This window comes from Sinocyclocheilus grahami, unplaced genomic scaffold (genome assembly GCF_001515645.1).
Source record: "Sinocyclocheilus grahami isolate Dianchi unplaced genomic scaffold, SAMN03320097.WGS_v1.1 scaffold209.1, whole genome shotgun sequence".
NCBI lineage: Eukaryota > Metazoa > Chordata > Actinopteri > Cypriniformes > Cyprinidae > Sinocyclocheilus > Sinocyclocheilus grahami.
Genome location: NW_015505388.1, coordinates 120578 through 135909, shown reverse-complemented (window position 1 = coordinate 135909; position 15332 = coordinate 120578). Strand labels below are relative to the sequence as shown.

The 15332-nt window shown below is 37.1% G+C and overlaps 2 protein-coding genes across 7 annotated transcripts; both read left to right on the top strand.

The window, feature by feature from the left end:
• Nucleotides 1-11: 11 nt before the first annotated feature.
• On the top strand, nucleotides 12-5484 carry LOC107595821 (junctional adhesion molecule B-like). Of its 2 annotated transcripts, none has more exons than XM_016286384.1 (10): nucleotides 12-120; nucleotides 1728-1793; nucleotides 1894-2004; nucleotides 3204-3353; nucleotides 3521-3708; nucleotides 3906-4014; nucleotides 4803-4919; nucleotides 5023-5047; nucleotides 5124-5175; nucleotides 5286-5484. In XM_016286384.1, the coding sequence occupies exons 1-10, from the start codon at nucleotides 69-71 to the stop codon at nucleotides 5322-5324; spliced, it is 909 nt and encodes a 302-aa protein (XP_016141870.1). In that variant the 5' UTR covers nucleotides 12-68; the 3' UTR covers nucleotides 5325-5484. The 2 variants fall into 2 exon arrangements, with proteins under 2 accessions (XP_016141870.1, XP_016141871.1); XM_016286385.1 differs by having other exon boundaries at nucleotides 41-120; nucleotides 5145-5175.
• Nucleotides 5485-6630: 1146 nt separating this feature from the next.
• Nucleotides 6631-14889, top strand: LOC107595806 (GA-binding protein alpha chain-like). Of its 5 annotated transcripts, none has more exons than XM_016286337.1 (10): nucleotides 6631-7061; nucleotides 8579-8675; nucleotides 8806-8950; nucleotides 9049-9133; nucleotides 9851-10078; nucleotides 11345-11539; nucleotides 11631-11684; nucleotides 11908-12036; nucleotides 13100-13292; nucleotides 13402-14889. In XM_016286337.1, exons 2-10 carry the CDS (start codon nucleotides 8599-8601, stop codon nucleotides 13661-13663), a joined length of 1368 nt encoding a protein of 455 aa, XP_016141823.1. In that variant the 5' UTR covers nucleotides 6631-7061; nucleotides 8579-8598; the 3' UTR covers nucleotides 13664-14889. The 5 variants fall into 5 exon arrangements, with proteins under 5 accessions (XP_016141823.1, XP_016141826.1, XP_016141824.1 ...); XM_016286340.1 differs by lacking the exon at nucleotides 6631-7061 and adding an exon at nucleotides 7068-7260; XM_016286338.1 differs by lacking the exon at nucleotides 6631-7061 and adding an exon at nucleotides 7068-7264.
• The last annotated feature ends 443 nt before the right edge of the window (nucleotides 14890-15332 follow it).

Below are 15332 nucleotides of genomic sequence, written 5' to 3'. Positions count from 1 at the left end.
AATAGGCCGTTTATGCGCGACCCTCGAAATAACGTGGCGGCTGGCTTGACCGCAGGGACAATACGAAGATGAGCACAGCACACATACTAACCTTCCCCGCTCTGCTCATGCTGCTCTACAGTAAGTATATTGATGATGCTTGGATTTCTCATTATCTGACTCTTTAGATCGTTGTCTGTGTTCTGGACATTTTAAAAGAAAGACATTTCTTACTATGTGAACTCTGAGGAGTGAGTTGGAAAATACAGTTAATAATGCTCATTAATAATTTGTATATTTAGGCCTATTTGTTAAAAATTATACTTATTTTTATTATTTTATTTGATTTCTACTCGATTAAATGATTTTTAAAGTGTTAAAGTGCCTTGTAATTAGAATTGGCTATGACACTGAGAAAATGGCATAAGGTTTAAAAGTTATTACAAATAATTCTAAAAATAATTCGTTTTTATAGTTTTTAAAAATTGAATTAAATGTTTTTCTTTCATCAGCTCTGTGAATAGATTTGGTTCAAATTCAAAACTGTTTGATTTGTGTGTGTGTGCTTTTTCAAAGAGAGCTGAATGCTTTGAGGCTCTGGATTGGGTGGGTGGGGGTCTTGTAAAACACTGTTTACACAAACTTCTCAAACAGCATTTGAACACATGAGATCCTGAGGGTGATAAAATGTCTGTGAAGAAGTTGTCCAGATCTGAACTTCACTCTGATGTGGCAGGGACCCTTTCATGTCACTGATGCCCCTTGACTGAATCCTTGTGTATTGGTCATTATCATGGAGATTATGGTTACCCAGCATACCATGAGAAATTCTTTATCCCGTCTAGTCTAGAGATCCAAATATCTGTTAACCACATGAAGTTTTGCAGCTTATATAAAATTGCATTTTTTTTGTTATAAGAATGTATATTAAAATGATGAATATAGCTAAAATGTTGACTTTGACAAAATTGATTGGTTTTATTCTGATAACTTTCATGTTGCAGGCCACTAAGTGATAGTTAGGGTTGTTAAATACCTTGTGGGGTGGGCTGTGATTGTAACCCCAGTCCTCTTCCAGCTGAAGACGTTTTAAGTTACAGCAGCATAGTAGGTCTTTGTATCTCTGGGTAAAAAGACCATATCCAGCCTTTCTCAAGTCTCATGAAAGTCAGTTCTTTTCTACTGTTAACACATCCAGTGGACTATAGAAAAGGACTTACACAGTCAAAGGAGAGTGTTTTCCCTCACTTTCCCCAGACGTGCATGTTTTTCAGTGTGTGAGGAGGTTATCAGGCTTGATTTGGACTGCCACCCCCCACTACACACAGCCAGACTGTGTCAGAACATCCATCCATTACTTAAATTCCTACACATCCCTGTTCCTGGCACCACCAGAGCGTGGAGTGAGTGTTAGTGAGGTTTCACATTTGAGGAGAAACTCAAATCTGTTCATTCTAAAATCTGTTTACTGTATTCTTCCTATTTACCTAAACATGATATAATATAAGGGGCATGATATAGGAAAAAAATCTAACACACTCTTGAGTAATCTGTGTCATTTAAACAAATATTCTGGGTTAAGTTGAGGCTATGTGCCAGGATTTCAGTTTGTTCTGAACAAAAACTTCCCCCATAGTCTTTCATTGAAAGTTTCATTTTTGTCCGCTATTATAAAAATGCTGTGGGGGGGATTTTTTGTGGTGTTTTACAACATTCATGTGTTCATTTGTATATTCCCTCTCCTCCAGTTCCTAGCTCAGATCCTGTTACTGTGACGACAAGCAAAGCCAAAGTGGAGGTAAATGAAAACACAAGTAAGATCATTAGTCTTCAGATAATCAGCTTGACATATTTAGATATATAAAAGCTTTCAGACCATATTGATTTGACTCTTCTGTCTGTTCTTTGCAAAAGATGCTGTCCTGTCCTGTGAATTCAAGACGGAGAAAGAAACAAACCCATGTGTTGAATGGAAGAAGAGAGGCAAAGATGTTTCGTATGTTTATTTTTATGGAGATTTTACAGGTACTGTAGGTTGTTGTTTTGCCCACTTTCATATTAATTGCAACCATGTCCCTAAACATGTCCCCCATCTCTCTCGTTTGCATATTGCTTTAGATATTTTATCATTTTAAAGGGGAAGTGTGTCATTAAAATGACTTTTGGCAGTAAATTACATTCTATTTGGTGTGTCACATTAGTGAAATTTTGGCCAAAAGTTTTTCGCCCACGAAAATTTGCCAATCAACAATAAATCTGATTGCACCTTAACGTCTTTCAGTGAATATTTGTTTTGTGCTTTCATTACATATATTTAGGGGCCAAGCACCATAGGAAATTCGGAAACATAGCGTGAGGAGCAATGCTAATGCCCAATTGACAAAATTTTGATAGTAAGTGGCAAACAAAGTCGGCCATCAGTCATTTGTTTTCTTCTCATATATAAAAATGTCTATAACTCCAAAACAAAAGGAGATATTTTCACCAAATTTGACATGTATGGGCACACTCTAAGGACACATAAAAAAATTTGGTGGGATTGTGCCTCTTAGTGGCACTATAATTGAACAAAACATGAAATTGGCATTGACTACAATAGTGTTATGATATAAAATGCTATATTTTACGAATGCATTGATGTACCATTACGAAACTGTGTATGTACCATCGAGACCATGACCTGAAAGTACTCAAAATGTTTTGAGACAGTGCCACCTTGTGGTCAAAAGTTATAATGCAATTTCAAATAAATGCTAATAGCTTTCTGTGAATTTTGCCTATTGTAATGAGACTGGTGTTAATAGATTCCTTGGGTCATGCTGAGAACAGAGATACCAATGTTCAAAACCTTCTTTTTCGAACTTTTTCTACTTTTATTTTAGGCATGCTGCCAAAATGACACTTGAGGCTGTATCTCTGCAATGCTTTGCTTTGGCATATTGACACCAAACTTTGTGTGTGCCAATGTCAACTCATACAGAACACACCACTTCGATTTGATAACACCAATAACACCTATTGGTCAAACTTGATAAGCCAATAAATCATGTTACTAGAGGTTGTATTTATGATTTTTCAGACGTTTTGACTAATATCATCCTAAAATGGCTTCAATTACTAATTTCTGCAGTTGGTCTGATGCTTGCTTCTGTAGTGCTTGGCCTGTAATTGCTGCTTGCAGCTATATTTTTTCTTTAAACTGTTCTGACTTTTACTATTACCAGGTTCATTTAAGGGCAGTGCATCCATCAACGGGGCAACAATGACCCTCCGTGGTGTTACACAGAAAGACTCAGGAGTGTATCATTGCGAAGTCACAGCCCGCCATGACAAAATCAAGCTTGGGGAGGTCACCGTCACCCTCAATGTGCTTGGTGAGAATGAAAATCTTTTTAATTATTCGATCTTGTAATCTCCTTTTCATTATTTACATGAATATATGAATGAATGAATATACACCAAAAATATTCATAACTCTCAGTCTTAAACACAACCTTTCTGTCACTGACCAATGTAATGCAACTCTGTCTTACAGGGACAGTGGCACCACATGCGCCGTCATGTGAGGTCCCAGAAACAGTCATGAGAGGATTTTCTGCAGAGCTCCGCTGCAAAGACAAACTGAGCATTCCCACTGCCACCTACAGCTGGTACAAAGACAACAAACCACTTCACACAAGCAATCTCCCTGAAATCAACTACACCCTGGACCCCAAAACAGGGACTCTGGTTGGTGTAATGCTCATCTCTTTTTTTCCCACTGACAAACTTGTATTTTGATCAAAACTAGATAAAACTGGCTGAAACTGTTAGCCTTTCCCCCTGATAGCTAACAAACGCTGCTTATGCTTTTTTGGCTTTGATGCACCCATGAGACGTAAAGTATGATTTATATATACTGTTTCTTTTCCTTTGCTTTTGAGTAGAAGTTCAAGGTGGTGTCCAAATCTGATGAAGGTCAGTATCGATGTGAGGCCTCCAATGGGGTGGGGGCACCCAAAAGTTGTGCAGGCCGGCATATGAAGATAACTGAATGTAAGTTAAGTTAATTTTGGACCTTTTAAAGGGTCAGAAAAAAAGAGAAATCAGTTTTACTTGATATTTTGTAATACAGCAAAAGAGTTGAAAATGTAGGCATTTACAGCAAAGTCTTAAAGGTACAGTAGCAGAAAAACCCTTATGTTCTGTTGAGGATGACTATACTGTCTTTGTTTGGGGACCAAGAGAAAAATATTAATTTTTAAATTCCTCTGTTTTATCACAAATAGGTACTTTAAGAAATGCGACTGGCCTCTGCACTATTGTTCAAAGTTTGGGGTCAGTTGAATTTTTTGGGAAAGAAATGAATACTTTTATTCAGCAAGGATGCAATGATCAAAAGTGAGAGTTGACACATTAATGCATAAATATACATAAATGTATCACTGTCTGTTTCCATAAAAATATGAAGCAGCACAGCTGTTTTCAACATTGATAATAATCAGAAATGTTTCTTGACACCAGTTAACTTGTAATATTTCATAATATTGCAGTTTCTGCGGTATTTTTGATTAAATAAATGCAGCCTTGATGAGTATAAGGAACTTATTTTAAAAAAATGTATCAACCTCGAACTTTTGAATGGTATTCTAGTAATGTTTTCTCTATTTGGGATCATTTTGACCACAGCAAAAACAGTCCATTTTTTTAGATACAAAACAAAACATGAGGGTTAACTCAAAAGGTCAGAGAGAAAACTGAATTAGTTTTGCCACAAAACCCTTGACTAACATAATAATTGGACCAAGTGTAAATGAATATCTGTTTGTCATGCTCTGTTGCAGTTGAGCTGAACATGACAGTAGTTATAGCAATAGAAGTGGGAGCGTTCCTGTTCCTCCTCTTGTGCTGTGTTGCCATCTGTCTGTGCTGCAGAAGAGGGTGCTGTTGTTGCTGCCGCAGTGAGTACCACTTTACTCAAACTAACACAATCTAAACAGGCTGTTTAACTTTGAAATATGTCTTGTCCTTATCTTCTAACATAAGTCTCGAATTTACCAACAGAGAATAAAGGAGAGACAAAACAAAGGTAAGTCTTATGCAGTATTTTTAATGCACTCTTACCTATAAGAATAATACATAACAGACCTTTAGAAACAAAGCAGTTATTTCTTTGCACTTTTCAGCAGAACAAAGACCAGCTATAACCCTCCAGATGTAAGTTTGCTATTGATAACTCACTAGTCAAATAGTATAATACTGCACTAAAGAGATTTCTGATTATACTATTGGCTTGTCTTCATCTCATTGTTCATCTCTCTCCTCAGCTGAGATGCTACAAACATACACAATCCTTTGTGCTATGACGTGTGCACATACTGGACAGCGCTGTGCTAAAAGAAGTGAATTATAGTGACCTCAGAAACTAGAGAAACATATCTTACATCAAGTGCACTTGTATATCTGTTTTGCTCTGATGGCCTATCAGAGCAGAAAACACGCCCCCTTGGTGTTGAGGTCCATCCACAACAGACCTACATTTTGGCTAATTTCTGCGGTTTCTTTTGTGTTACTGTAAAAAGCTTTTTATTTTTCAATTTAAGAGTATTCATTTTTTTAGATAGCATGTAGTATTTTAATTGTCTCATATCTGTTTGACTTCTCACAACTAGAGTTTATAGATACTGTAAATATTGCACTATTTCATACTAGATTTGTCCTACTCAGGTTCAGGCAATGGTTTCAGTCGTCAAGCCACTGAGTAGAGGCCCAGTTATAGATGTGATGGTCCACTTGATTTGAATGGAAACAAGCTTTACTTGTCTCAGGATGTCTCTTAAGTCTTTTAATCATCATACACTCAATGTTTTAGTAGACATGAATCACAAGCACCTTGACTTGTTTCTATGCGTTTCATTCAGTAGTATAATCTGTTGTCTGATGATGGGTATTTCTCAATGAAATGCCATTTACTTATTAAAGGAATAGTTCACCCAAAAAGATGTGATGCTCTATCAATCATTTACCCTCATGTCCTTCCAAACCTGTATATGACTTACTTTCTTCTGTGACTCAAAAACGATATTTTGAAGAATCGACTTCCATTGACAACACACACACACACACTCATTTCTGAAAATATATTTTACGCTCCACATAAGCAACAAAGCTAAACATGTATGGAACAACATAAGGTTGTGTAAATTACAATTTTAATTTTAACATCTTTTAATCAAAGATAAAAAAAAAATGTGTCTGAGCTAATTTAACTATTTGGTTTAGCTGATGTGTGGCTCAAATGAATCAGCAGTGTCTCCAAAAACGAGATGTTCTGGTCTTTTGTTACATTAACTGATGTAAAATAAAGTAAATGCAAAATTCACACGCTGCTGCCATATTTATTCCTCTTCTTACACAGATTAAAACACTGTAGCATATATTTTCAATGTTACATAATGCACAAATCAGTTGATTGTTCCAAGTTAATAGTCACATCCAACAGTGTGAGACATTTCATTAAACACAAAATGTCCATAATGCTGGAAACATTTACTTGAAGAGTCACAGCACTGGAATGTCCATCAGCAGGAATAACTCAAATCACTCTTTACAATAGAATAAAATGTGCTTTAAGTGTGCACAAACACTAAGAATTTGTTGTGGTTTCAAGGAGCTCCGGGGTACATACATACACATATAACACAAGATAATAAACATAAAAAACCAAACTAACACACATAGATTGAGTAAGATAAAGACATTAATATGTATTTACATATGTATCCATTAATGCGTCGATTGTCACACTTAAGGCACTGTTAAAGTCATCACCTTCCGTTATCTGGTGCTGGCTTTTTTTTGGCACAAATAAACAACCGTATATATTATGATACATAGTTAAAAACGGCACAGAGTGGGGCTGTACATGTTGCTGTCAGTGGGCAGCGAGGCCTCCTGCTCATCCCCGCCCCCAACGCAATGTTGACCAAAATCCAGCATGAACATTCACTCAACTTATTAGCACACACACTAAACTATAGCCCCTGACACCCAGCTTTAGTGCGCAAAACTCCAACACAGCACTTACTGAACGGGATAAAGAGGTACGTCGGGCCGCAATACTAATTAATGTGAGCTAAACGCGGTCAAAAAGGAGTATGTTGCATATGTGTGCGGTTATAAGCGTGTCAGTTTTCCCGCTTTCTGCGCGAGCTTACTGTTAGCATCCTGAGGGGAACAGAGCTATTAGCTGGAGTGCTAACAGAACTGACTGTAAGCCAGCCCTCTCACGCCCGACTAGCAGTAGGTAAACATACTTGTAAACTTTATTCTGGATCATTTCAAATATATTTGTTTCCATCGAAATATGTCGTTGACGCATATAACTCGTCGCGAAAACCAAACGCGCGAGTTTCCGTAAAAGTTAGCGCGAGTTGTCCGCGCGAGCAGACATTCAGTTCAAGCAGGCGTGTCTTTCGTCAGCATCAGCTAAGCAGCTAACAAAGAGGCCAGGTATACATACATATTCCATCCATGATTGTACATGCCGTAGACATTGTATTCCACACGAACCGCGTAATTAAACACCGTGATGTTTCTTCAGTCGCACGGCTGTTTTCGGAAGTCTGTCAGCCGCCGTTACTTCGGCCAGGATTTCCGGCTGCTTTTACATCTGCCCTTCTCTTGTTTTGTTTCCGTTTCTTCCATTTCCGTTTTAACTTTCCAAAATCAAAAGTCTTGATGTGTAGCTACCCCTGGAAGTTTCAGAAGTTTTAAAAAGTCGTCTTTTACGCCCAATTTTGCGGTTATATTACGAAACCCAAAAGCACTCCAACATGGCAACTGCGTTTGTATCGATTCGCGCGTCGTCTTCCCACCCAGTCGCTGGTGGAAATTATATTAATAAAGCGTTGCCGTTTAAATCCACACACTAAAATAATAAATGGATTGAACAAATGGATTGCATGTTTAATAAATAAGTGCGTCTCCTGTGTTTAATAAGAGTGCTGATGTGGGGAAAATGCCATGGTGGGCCTGTACTCAAGCAAAGCCTCGGTGTTGCGTGAGAGTTTATTGGACTTCAGAGACTTCTTCGAACGCAAGAGTGCGTTAACCCGACCATGTAGTGACTTTTAGGCACATTTGTATATTTTGTATTACTTTGTGTTCATTAAAATGCTAAACAATGTTAAATGAAGTATTCCAGTTTTTATTTTTAAGTATATACATGTAAAGATAATTAGGTAACACTTTACAATATTATTTGTTAACATTGGTTACCATAAACTAACAATGAACAATACTACTACAGCATTTATTAATCTTAGTTACTGTTCAACATTTACTAATACATTTTATGAATCAAATCTTTTAATGCATGGTGAACTAACATGAACAGTTGTGTTGATATAAACTAACATTAACAAATATTAATAAATGCTGTAAAAAAATAAAAGGTAACGAGTCATTGTTCTTTAGTGTTAGCTAATGCTTCAACCAATATTAACAAATGTGACCTTGTTGTAAAGTGTTACTGATAATTCTTGTTCACTTTTTTTGTGATTAGCTGCAAAATAATGTGTCTTTTAACTTTTATGTTTTTTATGTATTTGCTTTATAGTTGGACAAGGAGTTGAAGGGATGTCAAAAAGTGAGACAGAGGAGATGATTGAAATTGAGATTGATGGACGGGAGAAACAGGAGTGTCTAGAGGAAGGGTAAGTGCTTTTTCATTCTTTCTCTTCCTTTTTTCCCCTTCTCTGTTTGATGTGTTTAGAGGAATCATCTCATTGAGCAATGTGTGTCTTGTGCCTGTGAAATGATCTGTTTCATGTGACCAAATGTCAGGATCGAGGAGCAAACCATCACAGCAGCTGAACTGATTACTCAAGACATTGACATCAATGAGCCGATCGGTGACCTGAAGAAGTTACTGGAGCCTCGTCTTCAGCTCCCGCTGGATGGATATGACATTTGTCTGCAGGACATCCTAGTATGTTCTTCTATATGAATGTAATCTTATTTGAGTGCACTCATTGTATTCATGGATTAAGCTCTTCACTCCCTGACTCTGCTTCTTTCCTCATGTAGTTGCATCCTGATCACAGCCTGTTCGATCAAGGAGTGAAGACAGATGGTACAGTACAGCTCAGCGTGCAGATTGTCACGAAACCGGGTAACAGTTTACAATGATTTCGTATTGCTGTTGGACAAATCTCAACTTGTCAACATGCCCTTCAGGCAAATGAAAATCTTTGGGTAGTTGACGTGTCCTGCGGAGTGACGTGCTGTTGTAAACAGCACTTAGCTAATTCTTTTATAATTATTCATGTCGCTTTTATGAGCTCATAGTAATTTAGGGACTACATGAGTATTTGCACTTCTAAAAAATAATCACACCAAGGACCATTTAAAATGAATTAGGGAAGGCAAAAACATGATTAAAAATAGTGGAAAAACTTCAAATGAAATCACCAGTTACATAAGATATTGTTTCATTTATATATTCATATAAATTAAATACTAAGATAGATCTTCATTAAAAAAAAGTTATCCGGCAAATTTACAGCAACAATAAAACATTAATATAATGTCAAGTCAAGTCAAGTCACCTTTATTTATATAGCGCTTTTAACAATACAGATTGTGACAAAGCAACTGAACAGCATTAATTAGGAAAATAGTGTCAATAATGCAAAATGACAATAGTAAACACTCATTTTTCAGTTAAAGACAGTTCATCATTGAATTCAGTGATGTCAACATCCAGCTCAGTTCAGTTTAAATAATATCTTTGCAATCATGTCGACGATAACGCTGGAAATGAAGTGTCCCCAATATGGGGACATATGTGACTAATGTGACTTGCTTGTGGGTTTGTCGTCTGTTTTAGGTGAAGAAAAATTGAATATTCTGGAGATTGTGAAACCAGTGGAGACTGTGGAGGTGGTGATTGATCCAGACGCAGTTGCTGGCGAGGAAGCCCATCTGGTGGAGGATGGACACATGATTGCGGTGGAGCGAGCCGCCATTCCTGATGAGACTTCAGAGCAGGTGACCCGCTGGGCGGCCGCATTGGAAGGGTACCGCAAGGAGCAGGTTCGACTGAACATTCCCTATGGTGAGTTTTCCATTGATGTTAACATGTTTCAGAGTTAAATCTAAATATTTAATGGATTTAGTAACAGTGTAGTAGTAGGCACAGATGATGAGTACTATATTACACATGCCGAATTGAGGCAGTAATTAAAGCAAAAGGAGCCCCTACCAAGTATTGAGTACATGTACAGTAAATGAACATACTTTCCAGAAGGCCAACAATTCACAAAAAAATTTTTTTTATTGGTCTTATGAAGTATTCTAATTTGTTGAGATAGTGAATTGGTGGGTTTTTGTTAAATGTGAGCCAAAATCATCACAATTAAAAGAACCAAAGACTTAAACTACTTCAGTCGGTGTGCATTGAATTTATTTAATACATGAGTTTCACAATTTGAGTTGAATTACTGAAATAAATTAATTTTCCCACGACATTCTAATTTATTGAGATGCACCTGTACACTAGTGTTCAGAAGTTTGGGGTCGTTAAGATTTTTTTAAATTTCACCAAGGCTGCATTTATTTGAACAAAAATACAGTAAAACATTACTGTAAAAAAAATACAGTAATACTGTGAAATATTATTCAAAATAACTCTTTTCTGTTTCAATATATATTAAAATGTAATTAATTCCTGTGATGGCAAAGCTGAATTTTCAATATCATTACTCCAGTCTGCAGTGTCACATGATCTTTCATAAATCATTATAATTTGCTGATTTGGTGCTCAAGAAACATTTCTTCTTCTTATTATTATTATTATTAGTGTTGAAATATTTTTGTGGAAACCATGATACTTTTTCTTCTGGATTATTTGATGAATAGAAAAAAAAACAGCATTTATATGGAATTAGAAATCTTTTGTTACATTGAAAGTGTCTTTACTGTCACCTTAATCAATTTAATGTGTCCTTGCTGTATAAAAGTATTAATTTCTTTAAAAAAAATCTTACTGACTCCAGAGTTTTGCATAGTAGTGTTTGCATTTCTACTAAATAATTTCATACATCATGAAGCCTGAAATGGCAATGAATTGTAAAAGAAATCACAATTGAATTATTTTGTTACAACTCATATCAGATTCACATCTGAAAATAAGTCAGGAATTATTTTGGGTTAAGAAATGAACATGTAATACACTTGGTATTATTATAGTAAATTATCAACTTTAAAATATTAAATTCTGTAAATGTTGTAATACATTTTCATTGTCAGAACAGTGCATTTTTACATCCCTAGTCAGTAGCAGTATCATTTAATGAGCTTTATGTGTCTGTCTGTCTGTCAGACCCGGTGCAGTGGACAGCAGATCAGGTGATCCACTGGGCAGTTTGGGTTATGAAAGAGTTCGGCATTGAGGAAATGGAGGTGGGTGGCATTCACATTCCCGGCCGCCAGCTCTGTGGTTTCAGCCAGGAGGAGTTCCTCCAGAGAGTGCCCAGCGGAGAGATCCTGTGGAGCCACCTGGAGCTTCTACGCAAGTGTAAGTTTCACATAGGAAAGAGAGTGTGTTCTCCAACTTCTCTATCACAATATTTTTAGCCCGTTTTTAATCTCTTTAATGCTCTGTGCAGATGTACTTGCGAGTCAGGATCAGGGTCAGGAAGCAACAGTCACCATTGATCAACGTGAGTATCAGTAGATCCTGAATCTTGTCTGTTTTTGCAGTTGCTTCTGCTCAGTTTTATCAACAAAAGCACCTTTTGAGAACCTTCTTGAATAACACTTTTTGTATAACCTGCACATGATTTGCTTAAAGGGCAGTTTGTGTCTCTAGGCAACACTTAAGCTTTTCGACGAAAGGAGCATGTGTTGGTCTTCTGGGTAACACAGTTTCTTGTTATTCTCCAGCTGTGCAGATCATTCCTGCCCCTGTGCAGCAGGCCACACCTACAGCCATTAAGGTGATGAAGCACAACAAAACACCCCGAGCCCCCCGTATCTCAGGAGAGGAGCGCAGCTCCCCTGGCAACCGCACAGGTACATACAAACAAATAAAACAAATGTTTATGTGTAAAAGCTCAGGTTTATCAATATTAGTATGTTTATATGAAATAATGCATGCAAGTGGTGTAAATGTAGTTTTTAATAATACATTCATTTTTTTAGTATAAATCGCATTTTGTTAATTGCAATGAATTAAATTGTCATATAATATTGATGATGATATCAGTAATTCATTTTTGAAATGTAAAATTACTGTTCTCCCCCCCCCCCCCCCCCCCCTTTTTTTTTAAGGAAATTAATACTTTTATTCGGGAAGGATGGATTAAATCAACCAAAAGTGACAGTAAAAAACTCTCAGATAAAAAAAAAAAATCTATTTCAAATAAGTGTTCTATTAAACTAACTTTTCCTCAAAGAATCACGAAAAATATATATCACAGTTTGTACAAGCATAAGTAGCACAACTGATTTCAACATTTATATATATATATATTTTTTTTTTTAAAATTTGAACACCTAATTAGCATTTTAGAATGATCAGAATCTGGAGGATAATACGAAACTGAAGACTAGAGTAATGGCTGCTGAATATTCAGGCTTGCCATGACAGAAAAAAGTACATTAATATATATATATATATATATATATATATATATTAAAATAAAAAACATTTGTTTTAAATGGTAATATTTCACAATATTAGTTTTACAGTATTTTTGATCAAATCAATGCAGCCTTGTTGAGCATAAGAGACGACATAAAAAAAAAAAACATAAAAAAAAATCTTACAGACCCCAAATGTTTTAATGGTAGCATATATATTGGTGAAATGTCGGATACTAATATAATCTAATGTTGTCTTTCATTTTATGGTCCATGGTGGAAGAGTATTTTCCTCTTTCTGCCATTCAAATTTAACATCCTGTGGTGTGTGTTCCATTCAAATCGCATCTTGTGAATTTAATGGGAGCCAATTCTTGAAATTCGGAATTTTGCCAAACCCTCCTACTAAGAAAAACAAGAATAGACATCTCATATGCAAAACTCTAATAAATGATCGTAGAATTGATTATGATTGTGTTGTGTGTCATCTCAGGTAATAACGGTCAGATTCAGCTGTGGCAGTTTCTTTTGGAGTTGCTGACGGATAAGGACTCTCGGGACTGCATTTCCTGGGTGGGAGAGGAGGGCGAGTTCAAACTCAATCAGCCTGAGCTGGTAGCTCAGAAATGGGGTCAGCGCAAGAACAAGCCCACCATGAACTACGAGAAGCTAAGCAGAGCTCTCAGGTGCGAGTGTATAATTTCCCCTCTCTAGTTTAGGCGCTTTTGGAGGGATGCAGCTAGTATTCAGCGACAACACTAACTCTATCCATCAAATCTTGTCTCCCCTAAACAGGTACTACTATGACGGAGACATGATCAGCAAAGTGCAGGGCAAGCGCTTTGTCTACAAGTTTGTGTGCGACCTGAGGACTCTAATCGGATACAGCGCTGCAGAGCTCAACAGCCTGGTGACGGAGTGCGAACAGAAGAAACTCGCCCGGGTGCAGCTGCACGGCCTCGGCCAGTCCGTCAACACAGTCACACTGGCCACTGCCACAGGCCAGCCCGTCACCACAGTCACTCTGGCTGCAGCAGCTTTGGAGAAAGACAGTTGAGGAGGGAGTGGCTTATTATTCCCAGCCAATCAGGAGACAAGTTTAAGACGGGAGGAAACCGGGTTCGACATTTGACTTTGGGCAGGGTGGGAAACAGCGGGTTTGTAAGCAGATGTGCGCATTGTTGCGAGTGTGTATGTATGCTTGAGCATCCTTAAAATGCTTATAGAGCGAATGTTTGTGTGGATGTGAGAGATAAAGTATAGATGATCACGTATGAGCTTTCATTTTTTTGTATGCTTGTTCTCTGACTGCAGGGTAGCATCGGCTATATTTCCATTGTATATACTCTGTTTTTGATAGCCACGTGGGCAGTGTATTTTGATATTTTCCATTTGTAGAGGATCTTTTCTTTTTTATTTTTGAGTGTCCAATTCCCTCAAGGTGAGGTATTTTTGACTGTCCACCAGAGGGCAATAAAGAGAGTTGTTTTTTTTAATTGCCCAGGTCTTGCATAATGCAGCAGAAATCAAACACACCCTTTGTTTCTTGTTTGTGCACCAAACACCACATCACAAGGAGTTTGTATGTACATTCAAAACTTTATTCATGGATTAGTGTTGTAGAAAGCTTTTCCCCTTCTAAGCCAATGGTTTGAATAGACATTGAAGGAAAATGTCACAGAAAGAGCTTTCTTTGTTCCCTACTGACCACAGACACTCACCTCAGAGTATCTACTAATCAGCACAACACCAGATTTTAGAGCTAAGGTAATTCTATACAGGAACGTAATGAGCAGTGTGCACTGTGACATAACTGCACAATGTTTGAATTGGTTAATGGCTGTGCCTCATACAATGTATTTTACAACAGTTCACAATTTCCTTCAACATCATGGCACTTTTGAAATAACTATTAAGAGGTCATTCAAAAGACCGCATGGCATGAATTCATTACATTAATATTTCATATCTACCCGTTCCTTCCTGTCTGCTCTGGCCTGTAAGGTGCTATGAGATACTTCAGTGAAACGATAAAAGAGGGGGAGGTGGTGAGGTGTTTCTGTCCCAAAATGTGTTCGTGAATATCACAGACACTGGGGGAATACAAGAGGGCAAAGTGGGACAAAAAATAAATAAATCACACAATCCAAAAATGGTGGCTATTTCTGAAGCAAAATCCCACCAGCACTCCATACCGCCCTTCCCTAATCCCGGCCCCATACCAAATCCCGACATGGAATAAAACTTAATGAGGCAAAAAGGGTCTAGACCCTTCAAAAAAAATAAAAATAATGCAGAGTGCGTAGAACGTTAAAGAACCAAAATGTGGGCTAATATTACACTTCATAATACTATACATACATCTTTTTCCAGCCCCATGCAACCATTTAAGTGTGTGTGTGGCATGGTTCAAAAGAAATAAAAAGCACACTTTGATTAAAGCATGTCCCTGTGCAGATTTTTTTCACTTATTTAAAATGCGATCACAAGAAGACAATAAAATGTACAATCCAGCTACAATCTCTACATGAGAGAGAGGTCAAAGTCTGCGTCTGGATTCAGAAACCATCTCTCTGTTAAAATTGCCATGCACTATATAGATACAGCTAGTTTCTGCCTAATTCAATACATACTACACACAAAATAAAAACAAACATTCATTTCTTATCTCTGTAAATGTTTTTTATACCCTTTTTTTCAATGTATGGATTTTTTTAATATATATA

What these genes read in the sequence shown, in the direction of transcription:
- LOC107595821 (XM_016286384.1), top strand. Translation starts at nt 69, where the DNA reads ATGAGCACAGCACACATACTAACCTTCCCCGCTCTGCTCATGCTGCTC. An exon ending in GGAGGTAAATGAAAACACAA is followed by an intron (nt 1,794 to 1,893) that starts GTAAGATCATTA and finishes TCTTTGCAAAAG; the next exon opens with ATGCTGTCCTGTCCTGTGAA. An exon ending in AAAGGAGAGACAAAACAAAG is followed by an intron (nt 5,048 to 5,123) that starts GTAAGTCTTATG and finishes GAAACAAAGCAG; the next exon opens with TTATTTCTTTGCACTTTTCA.
- LOC107595806 (XM_016286336.1), top strand. Translation starts at nt 7,984, where the DNA reads ATGGTGGGCCTGTACTCAAGCAAAGCCTCGGTGTTGCGTGAGAGTTTA. An exon ending in TTTGTCTGCAGGACATCCTA is followed by an intron (nt 8,951 to 9,048) that starts GTATGTTCTTCT and finishes TTCCTCATGTAG; the next exon opens with TTGCATCCTGATCACAGCCT. An exon ending in AAGCTAAGCAGAGCTCTCAG is followed by an intron (nt 13,293 to 13,401) that starts GTGCGAGTGTAT and finishes TCCCCTAAACAG; the next exon opens with GTACTACTATGACGGAGACA.